Here is a 20,828-nt window from a genome sequence, read left to right as displayed (position 1 = left end):
ATTTTATATTGGAGTATAGTTGATTTACAATGTTGTGTTAGTTTCAGGTGTACGGCAAAGTGGTTCAGTTATACATACACATATATCCATTCTTTTTCAGATTCTTTTCCCATATAGGTTATTGCAGAATATTGAGTGGAGTTCCCTGTACTATACAGTTGGTCCTTGTTGATTACATATTTTATACATAGTAGTGTGTATATGTTAATCCTAAACTCCTAATTTATCCCTCCCCCTAACATTTCCCCTTTGGTAACCATAAGTTTGTTTTCGAAGTCTGTTTCTGTTTTGTAAATAAGTTCATTTGTATCTTTTTTTTAAGAGTCCACATATAAGTGATATCATGTAATATTTGTCTTTCTCTGTCTGACTTACTTCACTTAGTATGATAATCTCTAAGTCCATCAATGTTGCTGCAAATGGTATTATTTCATTCTCTTTTATTGCTGAGTAATATTCCATTGTATATATATAGCACATCTTCTTTTTTATTTATTTATTTATTTATTTATTTTAAAAATTAATTAATTAATTTATTTTTGGCTGTGTCAGGTCTTCGTTTCTGTGCGAGGGCTTTCTCTAGTTGTGGCAAGCGGGGGCCATTCTTCATCGCGGTGCACGGGCCTCTCACTATCGTGGCCTCTCTTGTTGCGGAGCACAAGCTCCAGACGCACAGGCTCAGTAGTTGTGGCTCACGGGTCTAGTTGCTCTGCGGCATGTGGGATCTTCCCAGACCAGGGCTCGAACCCGCATCCCCTGCATTAGCAGGCAGATTCTCAACCACTGTGCCACCAGGGAAGCCCCCTGTACCACATCTTCTTTATCCATTCCTCTGTCGATGGACATTTAGGTTGCTTCCATGTCTTGGCTATTGTAAATAGTGCTGCAATGAACATTGGGGTGCATGCAACTTTTCGAATTATGGTTTTCTCTGGGTATATGCCCAGGAGTGGGATTGCTGGATCATACGGTAGTTCTATTTTAGTTTTCTGAGGCTATTCCATTTGGTTTTCCATAGTGGCTGCACCAACTTACTTTCCCACCAACAGTGTAAGAGGGTTCCCTTTTCTCCACACCCTCTCCAGCATTTGTTATTTGTAGACTTTTTAACAATGGCCATTCTGACCGGTGTGAGGTTGGTACCTCATTGTAGTTTTGATTTGCATTTTCCTAATAATTAGCGATGTTGAGCATCTTGTCATGTGCTTTTTAGCCATCTGTATGTCTTCTTTGGAGAAATGTCTATTTAGATCTTCTGCCCCTTTTTTAAAAAAAATTTATTTATTTATTTATTTACTTATTTACTTATTTATTTATTATTTATTTATTTAGGTTGCACCAGGTCTTAGTTACGGCATGCATTTGGGATCTAGTTCCCTGACCAGGGGTCGAACCCAGGCCCCCTGCATTGGAAGCGTGGAGTCTTACCCACTGGACCACCAGGGAAGTTCCCTGCCCATTTTTTGATTGGGTTGTTTGTTTTTTTGATATACAGCTGGATGAGTTGTTTGTACATTTTGGAGATTAATCTCTTGTTGGTCGCTTCATTTGCAAATATTTTCTCCCATTCTGTGGGTTGTCTTTCAATATTTTTTTCTTTTAGCAAGATTTAAGAAAAGAATACAATGCCCTTTAATAAGTGCTATTGCTGAGTAGAAATGAGGCTGAGGAAGACTGACTGAGTTCTAAGAACCTCAGCACTCATTAGTAGGTCTAAAGGCTTAATGAACATTAATGGGTACTAAACACAATATTTATTAATTCTTCTCTGGAATGAAGAGACCTCCACGGATACAAGCATGCTATTCTCAGAGCAGCCTCTGTTGTACATATTTTGTCGATTAACCTAGTTTTCTTTGATCATAGAAGCAATATAGAAACAGCAAAACCAAAAAAAAGTTCAAAAAATATAAAATGAAAACTAGAAGTCTCCCTTTCCACCCACTCCAGAGTTACTCCCCAATGACAACTACTCTGAACAATTTTTAGTTTTAGTTTTTCTGCTAATTACCATAATAAATATTATGTTTTACTTTCCCCAACTTTTGATTTTGAAAAATTTCAAACTTACAGAGAAGTTGCAAGAAGAATTCACCTAGATTTATCAACTGTTCAGCTTTCCCCCACTCTACACATATACGTACTCTTTTTGCTGAACCATTTGAAGAACAGTTACAAACATAATGCTATTTCTCCCCAAAACACCTCAACATGCATGACCCAAGAGGAAGGACATTCTCCTGCATAACCACAATATAATCCTCCCACTCAGAAAACGTAGCGCTGATATGATTATGTAATAAAACAAACATATTCAGATTTCCACAATTGTTCAATCATGTCCCTTTTAACGTTTTTAAAATCCAGGATCCAATCACTCATCACACATTGCCCTGAGTTGCTATGTCTCTTCAGCCCCCTTTAATGTAGAACAGTCCTGTTTTTTTTTCATGGCGCTGATATTTTTAAAGAGTCCAGGTGAGTTGTTTTGCAGAATGTCTCTCAGTCTGGATTTGTCTGATTGTTTCCTCATGATTAGTTTCAGCCTCTACATTTTTGGCAGGAGTACCACATAGATGATGTTATATCTTTCTTGTTCCATTTTTACTGATGTTAAATGTGGACTTTTTATTAAGGTGCTATCTGCCAGATTCCTCTGTTGTCAAAGTACCCTTTCCTCTTTGTCATTAATGAGTAAGTCTGTGAGGAGATACTTAGAGACCCTGTGAGCATCCTGTTCTCCAACAATGTTTCAATCAGTGCTTTTGTTTTCCTTTTTGTTTTTTGGGAGGGTTTTGTTTGTTTGGTTTTTTTTTTTTTTTGGCCATGCCATGTGGCTTTTGGGATTTTAGTTCCCTGACCAGGGGTAAAACCTGTGCCCCCTGCAGTGGAAGCACAGAGTCTTAACCACCAGGCCACCAGGGAAGTCCCACTCAATGGTTTTAATATCCAATGACGTGCCGCGGGGTAGGAAGGCCAGCTACACGGAGGTCAGGGATCCGCCAGATGTGTGGAAGGAGACACCGGCGGACTGACCAGGTCTGGCCCTGAAGTTCCTCTTCAGAGGAAGGTGGGGAAGAAATGCTTTCCTCCCATTCGTCACTCATGGATCTACCACAGGCCTCTGATGGGTCCGACCACATTACCAGCAAAGAGAAGGATGACAGGAGAAGGATGTGGAGAAGGAGGGCAGGGCTTGTTAACAAACACAGGGAAGTGAAATCCTAGCTTCAGCTCAGCAGATGTGACTGTGCCGTCTAGGAAGAGTTCTCTCCTTAGAGATGCCTCTCTACCCTGCCCCCCAGGCATTCAGGCACCTCTGGGCACCCTTGGGGCTCTGTCTGGCTTGCCCCAGAACATGGGATTCTGGCATTTATTCCCAGGATATCTCCTCTACTTGGCTTTGAGGCCCCTGGAGGGCAGGGCCTGTGCCTCATTTCTCTCAGGGCCTGGCCCAGGATGTGCACCAGGAAATGTTTGAAAAATGAATGAGGCTGGAATTGAGCTGAGCCTTGGATAAATGGAGGGGAAAGGAAGAAAGTATTTCAGAGACAGAAGCAGGAACAACGTGGCTGGAGAGATAGGACACAGGTGACAGACTGTCTTGAGAGAGGGAACCATCTGTTTTGTTTTGGCCACACTGCGCAGCATGTGGGATCTTAGTTCCCTGACCAGGGATAGAACCTGCGCCCCCTGCAGTGGAAGCGCGGAGTCTTAACCACTGGACCACCAGGGAAGTCCTGGCAACCATCTGTTTTGGGAGGGAAGCTGCCATTTGTGCCAGTGCTTTCTCAAGTATTTTGTCTGGTCCTGAGAGAAAGGTGTAATTATTCCCATTTTACAGATGAGGTAACTGAGGCTCAGAGGGAGAAGTGACTTGCCCAGAAAGTGGCTGAACAGGAATATAAATAGGCCTGTCTCATTCCTGAGCTTAGAGAAGGAGATAGTGGAATTCATAGCCCTAAAAGTGGGCATTGTTTGGGGTCCCTGGCCAAGCACCCAGTGCCCGTGTCACCAACCTCTGCCTAAACAGAAGGAGACAGCATGTGCCTGGATCATGATCCCACCACGTGACCCCTGCTCTGGCTCAGGTGGGAGTTGAGGCAGTAAATGGTAGGTGGTTTCATACCTTCAGCCCTTTGTACACACAGCTGCTCCCACCTAATGTGCCGTCCTTCCCTCGCCCCACCTCCTACTCTCCTGGTCCTCTTCTTTCACGTTTGAGTCAAGGCTCTCCTTCCCTTAGGCGCCTCATGATGCCTGCTGGAGTAGACCTGACACTTGACCAGGCATTAAGCCTATTCTCCCTCTACCAGCACCTAGCCCCAGGGGGTGCCCTTGAATGTTTGCAGAATCAATGGGTGCGCGCTTGTGCCCAGGAAATCCCCATTGTCCAGGGCTTCCAGGGAAAGGCAAGGCCTCCCATGCCGCAGCCCATTTCAATCTCTCCTCCCCTCCCCTGCCTTATCCTTATGGTGGGGTCAAGGCCTTGCTGAGTCCAGCCAGGCTAGAGGTGGAAGCAGCCACCTCTGTTTGCAAGAGCCAGCGGGCCTCCTGAGGGAGGAAGCAGGAAGGGCGGCCAAGTCTGCCCCACACCCTGACCCTGCCTGGCTGGGCGTGGGAGAGCAGAGGGCACAGGGCAGGGTGCATAGGGCTGGGAAGGACTGAGGAACCAGGCCACTGGCCACCATTGGGAGGAGGAGGCTTTCTGCCTGCCTTCTACCCAGGGGGCTAGCCAGCTGGGGAGGAACCGGCTGTGTCCTCTCCTAGCCTGTCCTGATAGCATAAGAAAGCTGTCAGCACTGGACCCACTGTCAAGCAGCCGGCAGTCCAGTCTTCATTCGACTTGTTCTGGACCTGCTCAGGGCCAGGCTGGGGATGGGTGGTGTGTAAAGATGAGTAAGATCCATTTCCTTCTCTAGGGGAGCTCACACCAGACATTTAAGGAACAATAAACATAGCAATACTCATTGAGCACTTATGGGCCAGACACTGATCCAAGTGCACACATATCCGTAACTAATGGAATGGTCACAACAACCCATGGGGATAATGAGGCACAGAGAGGTCAAGATGGTTCCCTGGGGGACTTCCCCGGCAGTCCAGTGGTTAAGACTACACACTTCCACTGCAGGGGGTGCCAGTTCAATCCCTGGTCAGGGAACTAAGATCCCACATGCCGCGTGGCGCTGCCAAAAAAACCCAAAAACCGAAAAACAAAACAACGAAAACCCGAGAAGGTTGCCCGGGATCACACAGTAGGTTGCTCGTTGGGATCTACTGTAGGCATCCGGCATCGGAGTCCCTGCATTTAGTCCTCGCACCGTGCATCCGCTATGCCAACCCCAGTGGCGGTTGCCCCAGCCCACACAGGCAGCATCTCAGTCCTGGCTCTGTCTCCTCATCAGCAGGTTGGTAGGCTCTGTAAACTTGCCAGGCACCAAAGTGTGCCTTAGGATATCATCACTTTCATTGCCCTTTAGTGCCCCCCATGGTTACATCTTCCCCGTGGGCTTGTCTTCTCATCCTGTGGAAGCTTCAGGCTCCTGTGACTCACCCGTCTCACAGGCCGGGGGAGTGTCTTGCACAAAGCAGGTGCTCAGATGTATCTGTGGTTTGGTGGGTTGATGGAGGAGGCTTTCGTTTCCCCAGGTCTCTGGGACATGAACAAAGTGGTTCTCAGCCTATACATTGGAACCACCTGGGGAGTTTTAACCACTGCTGAAGCCCAGCTCCCACTCCCAGAGGCTCTGATGTAATTGGTGTGGGGTGCAGTCTGAGCATTAGGATTTTAAAACACTCCCAGTGTGATTCTGATGTGCATTCAGGGCTGAGAACTCCTGGAATGTAATATGTGGCAGTTATTAACTTTAATTATACATCTCTCCATCCGACATATGATTAAGTGCCAGGGACTTGGGTGCCCTTGGGGGACAATAGAAAACAAGACAGTTATGGTCCCTTACCTTGTGACATTTACATTCTAGTAATTCAATTTAACAGGCTTTACTGGGTTGGGGATGTCAGGCATTGTATGGGCACAAAGATGAACAAAGCGTTGTCCTTGCCCTTGAGGAAAAGAGAACTGGACACTAATTACAACTAAAATAGAGGAAGGGGAATGCCAATTAGGTACAAACCAAGAGTGGTAGGGTTCAGGGGAGAAAGGCATCCAGAGGGCAGATCGGGGAAATTTCCATGGAAGATATGTCACCTGAGAGGGCCCTTGAGGGATGGTTTGGATTTTGTAGGATGGGATGAGGGGGTGGTGATGGAATGGCTTAAACAAAAGTATGGAGGCAGGAACAGCCAATAATCCAAGCTGGCAAGAGAGCTGGATGTGCACAAACAAGAGGGAAGAGGATGTGCGTACACAGTGGGGAAATGCAGGTCGGAGTCTTAAATGCCAGGTGAGGCATTTGGAACCACGCAGGAACTGAGGCTGAGATAATTCTTAGCTCTTAATACCTGGACCTCCTCCTGACTTCATTCTGGAGTAGGTGTCCTTGCTGCCACCACCCTCAGGGTTTTCCCTTCCCTGCCCACTGCCACCTTGGTCCCATGTTCAGTGCTCAGTAGCCTGTTACTGCTCTCAGGTGAGGTTCTGATGAACTCACTCCACCCCAAGCATAAAATGCATTTCCAGATGGTACCTCCCTAGGCATTGCATTTGGCAAGTAGAGTGGAAAGAGCACCAAACTGCAAATGGGGAGGGGGCCTGGCTCTAATCCTAGCTCTGCCCCTCACCAGATGTGTGACCTTGAGCAAGTCACTTCTCTTCTTTGAGCCTCAGTTTCCTTATCTGAAAAATAACCAGGCTGGATGGGATGACTGACAGTACAACTTCCAGCTGAGACATTCTCTGACTAGTTTGCCATGTGTCAAATTCAAGAACGTCCTTTTTGCCTTGGGCAAATTAGGTACTAAGCATGAGACTCAGAGGGGGAAGGGATGGAGAGGCTACATGTAGGTGCTCCGCAGTCTCGCCTGAGCCCAGCCTTGGATTCATCATAGCACAGGCACCGGCCGTGTGAAGGAAGAAGGCTTCAGATGATTCCAGCCCCCCAGCCATTCAAGTCACTCCCACCCACTGAAGTCTCCCCATTTGAAGCCCCAGACATCGTGGAGCAGAGATAAGCCATACGTGCCGTGCACTCTCTGTGTTTCTGACCCTCAAGGCATGAGCCTAACAAAATTGTTTCATGCCACAAGGCTGGGGTGGTTTGTTACACAGCAATAGATAACTAGAAATGGGGGAGGAGGTTTGAGGATGGTCTGAGGATGAAGGGCCTCCTTATGCTGGTGAAACCTCACCAGTGGTTGTCCTCCTGTGGCCACTGACTTGGAGAGCCACCTCTGGTCTTGGATATTACTCTACTCAAGGTAGCCTGGTGCTCTTGGGAGAGGTGGCTCAAAGCCTGCACTGCCCTGGAATGTTGTCAAGTTTATGAACAAGGAAGCACCGGGATCTTTCTAGAGGCTGTCACAGACTCTGAAGCACCAGTCAGCTGGGGAGTGGGAGAGGGCTGGTTGACCTGTACATCTCAGTACCCCAGTGTCGGGAAAGGCTAAAGAGGGGACGGGGGGTTGCTCACACAGGTAGAGGTCCTCCAGGTGCATCTTACACATTCTGTCTCATTTTGGTCCCACAATAGCTCCATTAGATGCTGTAAGGAGTGTTTACCTACTTTACTGATGAAGAATAAGGTCAGATGCCATGCTCAAGACTATACCCACACCGGGAACGGCAGAGCAGAGCTTTGAACCAAATGTAGGACTCTGAACCTATCACCCTTTCCTCTCGGACTGTCTTGAGGAGTGCCCTGGATGAATTAGGGATGGAGGCTCTGGGAAGGGGCCTTCATTTATTCTCCCTAAACAGCCTCTTGTCTTGAAATAAGACCACTGAACTTGACTTACATTCTGTTTCCATGTCCTTCCACCACGCCCTCCACTCTCATTCCTTTTTCCTCCCGGGATTTTTGGCAGAAGGAAGAGAGGAGCGCTCCACTCCTAAGTCTTTCATTAGGGAAGCCTTGATGGTGATGTGAGTCTTCACCAACGTGCCAGGCAGGGCTGGGGGCACGCAAGCCAGGCTGCTCCCAAGTGCGGGTGGGGATATGGGGATGGGGTGGGGTGGTGAGGAGGGGAGTGTCCCTACCCCTCACAACAACCCATGGGGATAATGAGGCACAGAGAGATCAGGATGGTTCCCTGGGGGACTTCCCCGGAAGTCCAGTGGTTAAGACTCTGCACTTCCACTGCAGGGGGTGCGGGTTCAATCCCTGGTCAGGGAACTAAGATCCCACATGCCGCGTGGCGCTGCCAAAAAAACCAAAAACCGAAAAACAAAACTGTGAACCGTGGATGGTGAAGTTTCCAGAAGAATCTGTCCGTTGTCGGAGCACTCTGACTGGGAGGGAGGAAGGGGCATATTCCCTGGTGGGACTTCCTCTTTCACGGTGGAAGCGGGGGACAAGGAGATACCACTTTCTGAGTGATCATGCCAGGCTATATCAAGCGTATCAGCTCATTTAAATCAGTTTCCAGATTAGGCTTGGAGAGGTTAGCTGACTTGTCCAAGGCCCCACATCATGTAAGCGGCAGAGCCCGTGAAGACGCCAGGTCTTGCCACTGGCTCTCGCCCCCTCTCCTGGGAACCTCAAGGCCCAGGAGGTGCCCGCTCCGACCTGGCAGTCTCGGCCCTCACCCGGGGGCTGTCCTGAGGGGACTCCCGGTAGGGGGCGCTCCGAGCGCCGTCTCGGGCCTCCGGGTGCGCCTCCAGCCGGCGCCTGGGACGGGACCGGCCGCCCCGCCCTCTCGGCTCCTCCGCGGCTCTGCGGGCAGGCGGGCGCCCACCGCGCAGGGAGCCGAGCCGAGCAGACAGCAGCGCGGCCGGCCGCGCTCCCCGTGCCTACCGCGCTTCCACGCCCGGCGCCGCGCAGCCTCCCGCCGTGAGTAGCGCCCGTCTGCGGGCTCGACGGGCGGGACAGGGCGCGCGGCTCGGGGATGGGGCTAGCGGGGGCAAATTGCTCCGGGGCAAGTCAGCGGCCCGGTCCCTGACGCCGCCCCCGGGTATGGCCGGCCTTCGCCTTGGGTGCTCTGGCCGGCCCTGGACCTCAGGGACTGCCCGCTGGGCCCCTAGGGCTCGCTCCGAAGTCTGGCACTTTGACCCGAGGAACCGGCTGGGAGCGGCGGGCAGACCTGGCGCCTAGGGAATATGGGAGACAGACTTCCCTCAGGTTAGGACCCGTTGACGCGGGGGAGGGCCCCAGATTTACGGGAGGAGAGGGCCCAGACCTTTTCAGCATCATCTGCTTCGCATACCTCCTTCTCGCCCTCGTGCGAAGAGGTGATGCGAGGAGAGGAGGCTGCTGCGTACCGCGTCGGCTTTCTCTGTGGCAGAATGAAGCTGTGGTCCCAGTCGCGAGCCTGGGCTGGGGCAGAGTTAGGGTGGGCAGCGGGGCAGCCAGTTGCTCTGCGGCAGGCTGGGGTTTCGACCCCAGCATAGGAGGATGTTGTCAACGGTTTACCCGACTATGGTTCAGGCATTGTGGATGTTTCATGGCATGTGTGGGTCTGCCTGAGCCTCACTGTAACTCTGCAAGGTGGAAATTAGTCTTCTCACTTTGGGAGGGAGAGGAGGCCCAGAGCCGTAAGCGCTGAGGCCAGGCAGGTGGTAGGTTAGGAGTGTACACTGGAAGAGAGGATGCATAGCTGCTGCCTCACTGGCAGGTGGGAAGGTTGCTGGGGGCGGGTGGCCCCCGACACCTTGTACTCAAGAATCCGGTGGGGGGCAGCTGGGGGCCGCTGCTGTGGTTTCTGACATTGTATTTCTCAGCTGCCTCTGGGTAAGGTATTCCTGGGAGAGCCCTGGTGACTGAGGGGTACTGGTACGTTGGCCTCTTCACGATTTCCTCCGGAGTCCTGTTCTTCCCCAAACCACCCATCTCCCAAGATGTGTTTTTAGCACCTGAAGTGGCCCCGTTCGGCAGCTTTGGGAGAGGCTTGGGCAGGGGGTGCAGGGGTGTGTGGATTTGAGTGGGTGTGTGCTGGCCTGGGACGAGTTTCCCACTGGCAGGAAGAAGACCTGAACTGACCCTGACCCTCTCCCTAGGGCCTCCCTAGTTGTTTGTTAGATGTGGGGGGTGACCAAGCAGGCTGCCCAGGGGAGCTGGTCCTTTACCAGGAAGACAGTTTTCTCATGTCAGCTTAGGCAGGTGGCTGATCTTCTCTGAGCCCAGCTTCCTCATCAGAGATCAGGGTGGGTCAAAGCCTCCAATGCATGGAGGGACACTGTAATGCTGGATGCCCCTCCCTTCTGTTGGCAGCCTCCTCCTGAATGTGATGGGGGTGGGGTGTAAGGGGGCAATCATGGTCCCATTTCACAGACTTGCACTGGGTGAGGATCTCTGAGAGTTCAGCAGGGTGAGCTGGGGCCCATGGGGGAGGGGCTTAGTAGGGTTGAAAGTTCCTTATGGGATGATCCTCCAGCCCTGGAGACCTCCTCCCAGGTTGTCCCTCAGGAGGCCACCGACTTCGTAACCCTCGTGCCACCATTGGAGGGTTGAGGGTACTGTCAACAGAAGCTGGGGGAAGAGCAGCTGGAGTGGGCTAGCTGTGTGACTTTTAGCAAGTCCTTTCCCCCATCTGGACCTCAGTTTCCTCCTCTTGTAAAACAAGTGGGTTTGACCAGACAGCAGTGGTTTTCAAACTCCTCCCACCCATGAATTCTTACACAGAACCCCAACATATAGCATAGATAAAGTGGAACTTCTCTGGCTCCCCTTCCTCATGCTGGCGGCTCCTGAGCAGAGTCTAAAAATCCCCTAGATGTTCTTAGAGATCTCTTTTTGTGAGGTTTTAGGAAATCTGTGTTAACCTTTCAGAAGTGTTGCCTAGTATTAGGGTTGGGGGCAGGAATGTGAATTCTAGAGATTCCATTAAGAGAAACGTACGCATTAAGATGGGCCTCAACCATGGAATGTCTGGAGCCGATGGCCTGTGCCCCTGGCCAAAAGTTGTAGCTGTGCCCTCCGCCATGTGGTTTCATCTTTACAGGGCCAGAAAGGTGCCTGTATCTCTGGGTCCTTCTCTGGGTCCTAGTTGGTGACTGTAATTCCACCTCAGAATGTCTTCCCTTTAGTTTCATGTTTCTAAACTGGTAAAATGCAAATTCATCTTGGGGAGAGATGTTATGAAGGGGCTTTGAGTTGTTATCAGCTGCTTTTACCTGATGAGCTTTCTGAGCGGCAGCCTTGAGAAAGACAGCTGGGGCACTAAATTTAAATCAGCCAACATTCATGGAGTGCCTGCTGTGTACCAGCTACCACAAGGGGACAGAGGTGAGAATGTCACAGCTCCTGCCCTCGTGAGGCTCCAAGACAATAGGCAGGAGGGAAGGAACTCACATTTGTTGGAACCATCCAAGGACTATTAAAAACACTTTACATATGTTATCTCATTTGTCCAGTAGATATTAGACTCATGGTTTAATTTTGTAAAATTTTGATTGCATACAAAATAAGTGTACATACCATCAAGAAACAGCATTGCCAGCACCCAGAAACCTCCTTGTGTCCCCTTCCAGGTACAACCCCTGACCCAGGCGTAACCACTATTATGACTTCTAGCACCACAGATTTGTTTTACCTAAAGGGAATCACAGTCTATAGTCTTTTGTGTCTGGTTTTTTTCATTCAACATTATGTTTGTGAGTTTCATCCACATTGTTGCAGGGAGCAGTAGTTCACTTTTTCTCATTGTTGTATAATAATTTCATTGTATGGGTATAACTCAATGTATTTATCCATTCTTCTGTTGATGGCCATTTGGTTGTTTCCAATTTTTAGTTATTACTGATAGTGCTGCTGTGAACGTTCTAATGTGGACCATTTTGGAAAACATCTGCATGCGTTTCTCTTAGGTATGTCCATAGAAACTGCCCAATAGTTTTCCAAAGTAGTCCCAGTGAATACTCTCCCTAGCAGTTTTGAGAGTTCTCCAAATATTCACTAACACTAGGCATTGTCTAGACTCATTTTCTATGTAAGTAATTTGAAGCTCAGAAAAGTTGTCTTGTGCTGTTTGCTAGTAAGTAGCAGAGCTGGGATATGAACCCAGGCCTGTGTGCCTGTGGAACCTGTACTCTCTCCCTCTGGGTTACACATTGACATAGATTATGAAATAAGGCAGAACGTGATAAGCTCTAACCCTAAAAATGTGTGAAGAGCCCTCTTTGGGAATTTAAAGAGGTAGAGAGTTTTATTCTGTTTTGGCAAGAAAAAGGGTCATGGAGGCTCATAGAGATGGTAGCATTTGAGCCTGGCTTTGTGGGAAGGGAACAGTTTTGCTAGGAGGGCTCTCCAGGTGCCCCCCCTAACCCCCTGAAGAGGGCCCAACTTGAGCTGGGGCGTGGCAGGGGTGAAAGTTTTGGGGGAATGGGAAAGGTCTACTTTCGCCTGTAATATAGGATTTATGGGGGAGGGGGCTATGCTGAAATGGTGAGTTGGGGCCAAACTGGTGGGCCTAGTTTGAGCTTAGGGGGCTCCCCTGGCCCCCAAGTTCTGGTCACTCAGGATGTGGAGCACAAGGCGGGGGCTCATTGTTTTCTGGGGAGGTGGGGCTTCTTCAAATCCAGCTCAGCTCCTGATAGCGAATGCAGCGGGCCTCTTGCCGAATGGAGGATCATAGCTGTTCCTGGGACCATTCTCAGGGTATCTGCCAACAGAATTTTTTTGGAGTTTTCTGCTTCCATCTAGCTGTGGGAAATTAGTAGCTACTCTCACCTCCACCCCCAGGATCTGACCCAAATGGTTTATTTGGAAGTATTTTTTCAGCAAAAAGAAGATGATAGATAGCAGTCCTGCCCCCCTCAGTGCTAGTCTCGGGAGGTTTGCCAGGAATGGGGGGGTGGGGGCGAAGGGGGCCAAACTTCTGATTCTGATCAAGGCAAACTTGCCAGGAGGATCCCAGTACCTTTTCCTCAGAAGGGAACAGACTTGGTGTCTCAATGGCTGTGGGAAGCAGAAACACAAACAATGGCCTGGAATGAGTCAAATAACAATAATAATCATCGTTCTTGGTTCTTGCCCAGCAGTTTATGTCCTTATCACAATGGGTCCTCACATGGATGTGTGAAGTATGTGATATAGACGTGATCACCCCAGTTTACAGAGGAGGGGGATTGAATCCCAGAGAGGGTGCCAATGTGCTATGGGTCACATGGCTAATATACACCCAGATTAGCCTAGAACCGGGGACCCTGGAGCCTGCTTTTCTCAGGATTCCATGCTTGCCAGGCCCTGGCTGAGCATGGAGTGAAGACCAAGCAGGGAGGAGGATGTGTGATGCACAGGCAGGAGGTTGGCAGGCGGCCCTGAGAGTAAGGCCTGTGAGCCAGCCAGGCCAGCTCTGCCTGGAGGTCTTCAGGGATGTGTGTGACTCGATGGAAGGGAGGGAGGCAGGTGGCATGTTGGTACCAGAGCTCTGGTTTGTAGGGGGCAGAGGTGGAGGAAAGAGGGTGAAATGTATACATCACCTGAGAGTTAGAACAGCTTCAGCCACTTGGCACTGATGAGACGTGCCCTTATGTAATGGTGCCTCCACCCAGCCTGGTGAAAACAGTCTTTTGGGGCTCATGGGGCCCGGCCGTGGTTGGTATCTGATTGCCAGACAGAAGAAAAGCTGCCAGCACTAGCCAAAATGAGCTCTGAGAGGCTTTTGCTAATGACTCTTGAAAGATGCATCCACAGGTAGCTGGTTTTATCTTTGTGATGTGCAGGCTGTGTCCTGGGCCCTGCCCTCGGGGTGCTGTCCAGGGTGGCATGTGGCTGTCCCAGGAATGGATGAGCTCCTTAGGGCAGGAGAATCCCAAGGGAGGATGCAGACAGTCTCTTCTGGTGGAGTGGTGAGTGCTCTGCGTGGTTCAGAATAGTCCTGTGGTTCTCACTAAGGTGCCCTGGGTAGGCAGAGTTAGCTCCATTTTACAGATGAGGAAACAGCCTCCTTCCTCTGACAAGAGATGAGGCCATAGAGCTAGTTGTGGGCAAAATTGCAACTAGAACCTCAGGCTCCTAACTCCTGGTGCCTACTGTAATTTGTCACACCACTCCCAGCCATCTTTCCCTTAGGGTGATGAGTGAGAGAGTTTGAAATCAGTTCAGACTCCAAATTGGGTGGCACAGCGCCTGTAGGAGCTGAGGTCATGCACATCCCTTACCTCTCTACTGCATTTTGTAGTTTATAAAATTAATATCCTGATTTGCAGTGGTGTTTACAGTACTAATCCCTTTTACAGATGAGGAAGTTAAGACTCTGCAGTTTAAATGACGTAGGCAACTGTGGGACTTGAACCTGGAACTTCTGACTCAAAAACGAGTTCTGTTTTTCCTGCATCACAGCTCCCTCTTTTCTCAGTAGACCTGAATTTCATGAGAACAAATTGCCGAAGTTGCCCATGGCCCTGTTTCTCTGAACTTGTTCAGAGCAGATCTGAAGAAGTGAGGAGGGCTATTTTTCTCTCCTTAACAAACGTGATTAATATAAATCAAATAAGAATCGTACATCATTGGTCACAGGTGAGGAAAGGCTTGATCAAGGCTGTTCTTGAGGAACGAGGGCTGTGGGTTATCCTTAAGTTATTAGCTCCCACGCAGCCAATTACTTTTGGGCCTAGATTCAGGCTGCTACCAATTGACACGTCTGTCCTAAGCTCAGGTTTTTTCATGTTTCAGGGCTGTACGCTCCAGGCCTCAATGAGGAGCCCAAACATGGAGACATTCAAGCAGCAGAAGGTGGAGGACTTCTATGACATCGGGGAGGAGCTGGGGAGGTAAGTGGCTGTGAGAGGTGTGCTGGTCAGTAGATCTTGTAGGTCATGGGCTTGTCACAGCACTCGTGGGAAGCTTTAAAAACAGTCCTGAGGTTTATTCATCTTCACGGGTGCCTCTGCAAGTAATCATCTCTCTGGAAATGAAGACTTGCCAGCAGAAGGGACTAGAATTGCTGAGTTCCGTGTTTTCAGTATAACCTGGCTGACAGTTAACGGCGAATCTCAATGATTCTTGTCATATCTGTTCCTTTGCTCCCAAAATCCTCCCCAGGCTCTGGACTGAGATATGACCTGTTGGTTTTCTTCTCCGAATCCCACTTGGGATTCTCCACGGCTCCCAGGTTTTTTTTTTTTAATGTTTATTTATTTATTTAACTGTGCCAGGTCTTAGTTGCGGCACGTGGGCTCTTAGTTGCAGCATGTGGGATCTAGTTCCCTGACCAGGGATGGAACCCGGGCCCCCTGCATTGGGAGCATGGAGTCTTAACTACTGGACCACCAGGGAAGTCCCTCCACAGCTCTCAGGATTTTGTTCTGTAAGCTCAGAGCCTGAGTGGGAGGTGAAATCATCCTCCTGAAAATGGCTTTAGATTGAGTGACAAGCCACACGAGCCTAGTTGTGAAGGTTCCTCCGATCTGAGTTATTGGGTGCATTTTCAGGTTTGCTAAACCCACAACACAGACAGGAGTAAACTCAGATCTGAAAATAGTTACTGTCTGGAGAGAAATGAAGATTTTCTGAAGCTCTCTTCTTGCTTCTCATTTGTAACAACTGCTAGTATCTAGGTGGTATTTTAATGCTTACAGAACACCAGTCTTGGAGTTTGAGTCTCACAGCAATTCATGAAATGGGAATTATTTTTACTCTTATTTTTCTTGAGGAAACTGTGGTCCAGAGAGTTTAAGCAAGTTGCCCCAAGTTGCTCAGCCAGCAAGTGACATGGCCAACGTCTGGCCAGTCCAGTCTGTACCTGCACACCTGTCATGCTCTCTCCGGTGCACACGGTTCTTGCACACTCACACATACTTGCAGTACACCCAGCCCAACCCCTCCACACACCCAGCAGAATAAAAATCTGGGGGTTCAGGGCCTTCACTGTATCCATGATGCACAATGGGAGCCTTTCCCTTTAAAGAGCTCCTGTGTCAGGACTGATTCTCTTACTTTCTTTTCTTCTCTTTTGTTTATTTTTTGCAAATATATGTATATATTTATTTCCTTTTATTTTAAGCACACTGAATTTATAGGTTAGTGTTTTAATACAGTTTTAAATATTACATCTTAATGTATCATACAGGTTTGCTCATGTCATTAAATATTTTAAGTGCAATTTTATATTCCCTTGTATATGCATGCCTCAATTATTCAGCCATTTCCCCTACTGTTAAAAATATGCAGTTTCCATTTATTTTTTAAAATTTTCATTGCTAAAGCTATAGTGAACATCCCTTAACAGAAATTTCTGATCCTGTTTTTGATTGTTTCCTTAAGATAGATAACTAGAAGTTGGGTCACTGGGTACTTTTATTTTTAAAGAAAAACTAGAAAGAACTTCAAAGCCAGAGGAGCCTTACTCAGAGAAGAATGGCAAGTGCAGTTATGGGAATTCCCTGGTGGTCCAGTGGTTAGGACTCGGTGCTTTCACTGCCGGGCCGGGTTCAATCCCTGGTCAGGGAACTAAGAACTAAGATCCTGCAAGCCACGTGGTGAGGCCAGAAAAAAGAAAGTGCAGTTTCTTCAAGTTTGGGGAGTGCTTGTCCTGCTTGACTGGATGGGTCAAGAAGCAAGTGTCTGCAGAGTCCCAGAGTGTCCCAGAGGGGGAGATTCCTCAGCCTTCTGTCTGGGCCATTGCCACTGGCAGTCCGGGGCCTGGGAAGGGCTGGGAAGAGGCTGGAGGGTGGTCAGCTGGACTCTGCCTCTGAGTGAGAAGCGAGGTTCTCTTCGCCTCCGGTGCTTCTCCTGAACTTGGTGATGCCGGGGGCAAAGTGGCACCCTTAGCCACAGACCTTGGCAGGCCCTGCCAGTGACTTTTAATTCGATGGGCCCATGTTGGCCATGTCCTGTGTGTAAGGGTCTGTGCTAAGTGCTCTGGGTACAGAGGTGAGCATGACACGGGGAGTCTTTGCCCTCCTGGAGCTCCAGCTTGGCTGTAGGGGCAGCTGTGCGCATAACGAGGGCAGCGTTGGATGGGACTCTGTCGGGTGGGCTGAGAGCTGAGAAGTCAGGAATGGGGGGGGTTGGGCTCTGAAGAAGGAAGTAGTCGTTTCCCGTGGAATTCATCTGTTATTCCTTCTTAGTCCTGTCTCTCCCCCATTCCATATCTCAGAGCTATTAGAACCGGCAGAGACCTCATGCTCTGGGGTCCTCCATCTACAACAGGGTGTGAAGGCCCCAGGTGCCTCACAGCCTGGGGAGCCTTGGAGGAACCTCCCGCCCGCCCCCCGGCACCTGCAACTTTTCTAAGGTTCTAAGGTGCTGGCTGGACATAGGGCGAGTAAGAGGCAGCAAAGGCCTGAGGCCTTGGGAATGGCTTGTCATCCTAGGATTTGTGGTCTAGAGCAGGGGTCCCCAACCCCTGGTACTGGTCCACAGCCTGTTAGGAACCGGGCCGCACAGCAGGAGGTGAGCAGCAGGCAAGAGAGCGAAGCTTCATCTGCTGCCCCCCCATCGCTCTCATTACTGCCTGAGCCATCCCCCCTCCCCGTCCGTGGAAAAATCGTCTTCCACGAAAACGGTCCCTGGTGCCAAAAAGTTGGGGACCGCTGGTCTAGAGGTCCGGTGAGCTGGAAGGCCTTTAGAGGTCTTTCTTCCAAGACCCTCGTCGGACAGTTGAGGAAACTGAGGCTCAGAGAGGGGAAGGGTCTTGCCAGGGGCCATAAACAGGCTGGAACTAGAGCTGCCTTCAGATGACTGCTGGGCTTCAGAAGGGGCAGTGATATCTGTCTCTCCTCCTCTCTTCTTCACGTAACACACATTGCGGGTGTACCTCGTGCCAGGCGTTGTCCGAGGCAGCGACGAACAAAATCGACGTTCCTGTCCTCTTGCAGCTTGTGTTCCATTGGTGGAGAAAGACACGGAACAAGTGATTGAGGGATCACAAAAGGACAAGTCACTATAGAGTGTGTGATGGGCTGTGAAAGGAGGGAGCGGGATGCTCTTAGAGAGAATAGGGGATGTAGTTTGCCCTGGGTGGCTGGGGGAGCTGCTCCGAGGAAGTGGCTGAGGGTAAATGCGCAGGCAGGGGAAGCAGCATGGATGCGGGCCCCGAGGTGGGGAGACCCTGGGACCTGAGCTGCTGGCAGGAGGCCAGTGTGGCCGTGGAACGTGAGCTGGGGGCAAGCAGTGCTAGATGAGGTGGGATATATAGCTAGAGGCCAGACCCAGCCTGCGAGATCTCTGCCAACACAGACTGGTGGAGAGATTTGGCTTTTGGGGACACAGTTTGAGGTCTGGGTCCCTTTCCTAGCTGTGCAACCTTAGGACAACTTACTTGACCTCTCTGAGCCTGAGTTTTTTTTTTTTACCTGTAAGATAGGAATAATAACAGTAGCTACCTCGTGGTTGTGGGGATTAAATGGGATGCTGAGTCTGCGGTGTCCCTCACAGAGCTGGGCGCAGGGCAAGTGTTCAGTGAACAAGAGCTTCTGGCCTTTGAAGTAAGTTTGGGTGTCAAGGCCCCGTCTCCCACTTCTAGAGCCTCCCAGGAGGACAGTGTGGGTCTCTGCAGGAGGAACAGCAGGAGGGGTTGTTCTTATGTCTGGGAGGAGCTTTACGTAAACCCGCTTCCTCGGCTCTCTGTGAGCACCCTCACCTAGACTCAGGGCTGTCTCATTGACTTTAGCTCCTCATTAAGTCCTTACTATGCAAAAATGAAAATGAGTGAGAGTCACTTTTCATTTTTTTACCTGTAATGACAGATGGAGCTCACGCAAACATCATGCTGAACGAAGGAAGCCAGATTCAAAAGAGCCCATACGGTATAATTCCATTTGTGTCAAATTCAAGACAGGCAAAATGAATCCCTGGTGCTAGCAACCAGAATAGTGGTTATTCTTGAGGGACTAGTGACTGAAAGGGGGCATGAGAGGGATTTCTGGGGGACAGGTATTGTTCTGTTTCTTGATCTGGGTGCCTGTTTCACTGATGTGTTCATTTCCTGAAAATACATTAAGCCATACTTGTATATGTACATTTTCTTGCAGGTATATTGTATCTGAACTAAAACTATACATTAACAAACAAGGAATCTTTAAGTCTACTCCCTGCCCTGGTCTGGTCCCTGAAGGGCATGTTTCTGATGCCTTTGGAGGCCTTGTATGTCCTTATCCTACAAATAAGAGAACATCTGTGAGAAAAGCTGCAGAATCCAGCTTTGCATGTGGACATCATGCCCTGGCCTGAGAGTCTTGGGCACGGCTGGGGCCCACCTGGGGCCCACCTGGCCCTGCGCATCTCACCTGATTTTCTGGCTCACATTTCGGCACCAGCCTGCTGGGGATGCTGGAGGTTATCGGCTGTTTCTGGGAACAGTTGGAGAAATGCTGGCCTGCCGCTTCCGGCCCCTCCCAGCCTGGGTAGCCACTGTAGGGCAGAGCAAGGCTCATAAAGAGAAACCCATCTAACCCCTCATTTTATAGATGAGGCTAAGACCAGAGAGGGGAAGTGGCTTGTCCAAGGTCACACGGTGAACAGGTGCTAGACCAGGGTGGACACTGGTGGTCTGACTCCTACTCTAGGGCTCCGGCCACCACACCATAAGGACCCACAAAGCACAAACTTATTTTTCTCTTTAATTTGACTGCTTTTGGGGAGTGGGGGAGAATATATGGTAGGGTAGTCTTTTTTCTTTGACCTTGATGGTAGGGTAGCAGGGTCAGAGTCAGAAAGGTGAGCATTTGGGAAGGATAGATGTTCCCTGGGGAAGGGTGTTGGTGGATAGGCCCAATGATGACTACTGTATGTCTAAGGGTACAAGGTAATTTAATGTAAGCAGCGTATAATAATTTATTTATTTATTTATTTTTGGCTGCGTTGGGTCCCCGTTTCCGTGCGAGGGCCTTCTCCAGTTGCGGCAAGCGGGGGCCACTCCTCATCGCGGTGCGCGGGCCCCTCACTACCGTGGCCCCCCTTGTTGCGGAGCACAGGCTCCAGACGCGCAGGCTCAGTAGTTGTGGCTCACGGGCCCAGTTGCTCCGCGGCATGTGGGATCCTCCCAGACCAGGGCTCGAACCCGTGTAAGCAGCGTATAATGATCAGTGGTTTCTTCTTTCCTATACTTACATTACTTCACTTAGATTTTTAAATTATTAGATGAACATAAAATCATAAAATGTTACGGTTGAACTGGATCTCAACAAGAATTTAGTCCAGATCTCCATTTTATAGACAAGAAAAGTGAGGCCCAGAGAGGGGAGGTGATTTGTCCAAAGTCACAGAGGCAGCAATACAGGAGCTGAAACTTAAAGAAGCTTTTCAACTACACTGTGCTGGTTTAAACAAACAGAGGAAAACCTCTCTATATGTAAATTCAACTTTTATCCACAGCCCTCACCTCTCTCAGGGAGCCTATCTCACCATTCATTACCCCACACATCCCATCATAACCTCCCCAGCTCCCCTGGTGAAGACAGCGGCCAGAAGCCCTGCTACATACAGGAGGCTCTCCTGTGCAAGACACACTGCTAGGCACTTAACCTGCAGAATCCCCTTTTATAGGGACAGGAGCCTTGGGCCGTGGAAGGAGCCACTGCTCTCAAGCCTCACCCTTCCTAAACAGGCTGAGGAATTCCTTGGGACAGCTGCCTGCCAGACCTGAGTCTCCCAATGGGGTCCTCTGTGGTTAAGATCACCCACCACACATGCAGCTTAGCCAGAGCAACTTCTTTTGGGAGAGAAACAAAAACCTCCAGGAAATGTGTAGAGCTCAGGTGTACCCAGGCTGGGTTCTATAGCCCAGTCTAGCCACAAAGCTCTATAGAAAACAATAATAATAGG

General features: G+C 49.7%; 1 protein-coding gene across 3 annotated transcripts in view; it reads left to right on the top strand.

Annotated features, from left to right (window-relative positions):
- Nucleotides 1-8,848: 8,848 nt before the first annotated feature.
- The window catches only part of DAPK2 (death associated protein kinase 2), a 128,647-nt gene continuing 116,667 nt past the window's right edge, over nucleotides 8,849-20,828 (top strand). For 2 of the 3 annotated variants that reach the window (XM_082383376.1, XM_082383374.1), the window contains exons 1-2: nucleotides 8,849-8,954; nucleotides 14,736-14,833. In XM_082383376.1, coding sequence (XP_082239502.1) covers nucleotides 14,757-14,833 — 77 coding nt within the window. In that variant the 5' untranslated portion in view covers nucleotides 8,849-8,954; nucleotides 14,736-14,756. Of the gene's footprint in view, nucleotides 8,955-8,987; nucleotides 9,243-14,735; nucleotides 14,834-20,828 lie in introns of those variants that run through there. The other variant, XM_082383375.1, reaches the window with a different exon arrangement.

Source organism: Balaenoptera borealis (assembly GCF_965194805.1).
Source record: "Balaenoptera borealis genome assembly, chromosome: 3".
NCBI classification, from domain to species: Eukaryota; Metazoa; Chordata; class Mammalia; order Artiodactyla; family Balaenopteridae; genus Balaenoptera; species Balaenoptera borealis.
This window is presented reverse-complemented; position numbering and strand designations above follow the sequence as displayed.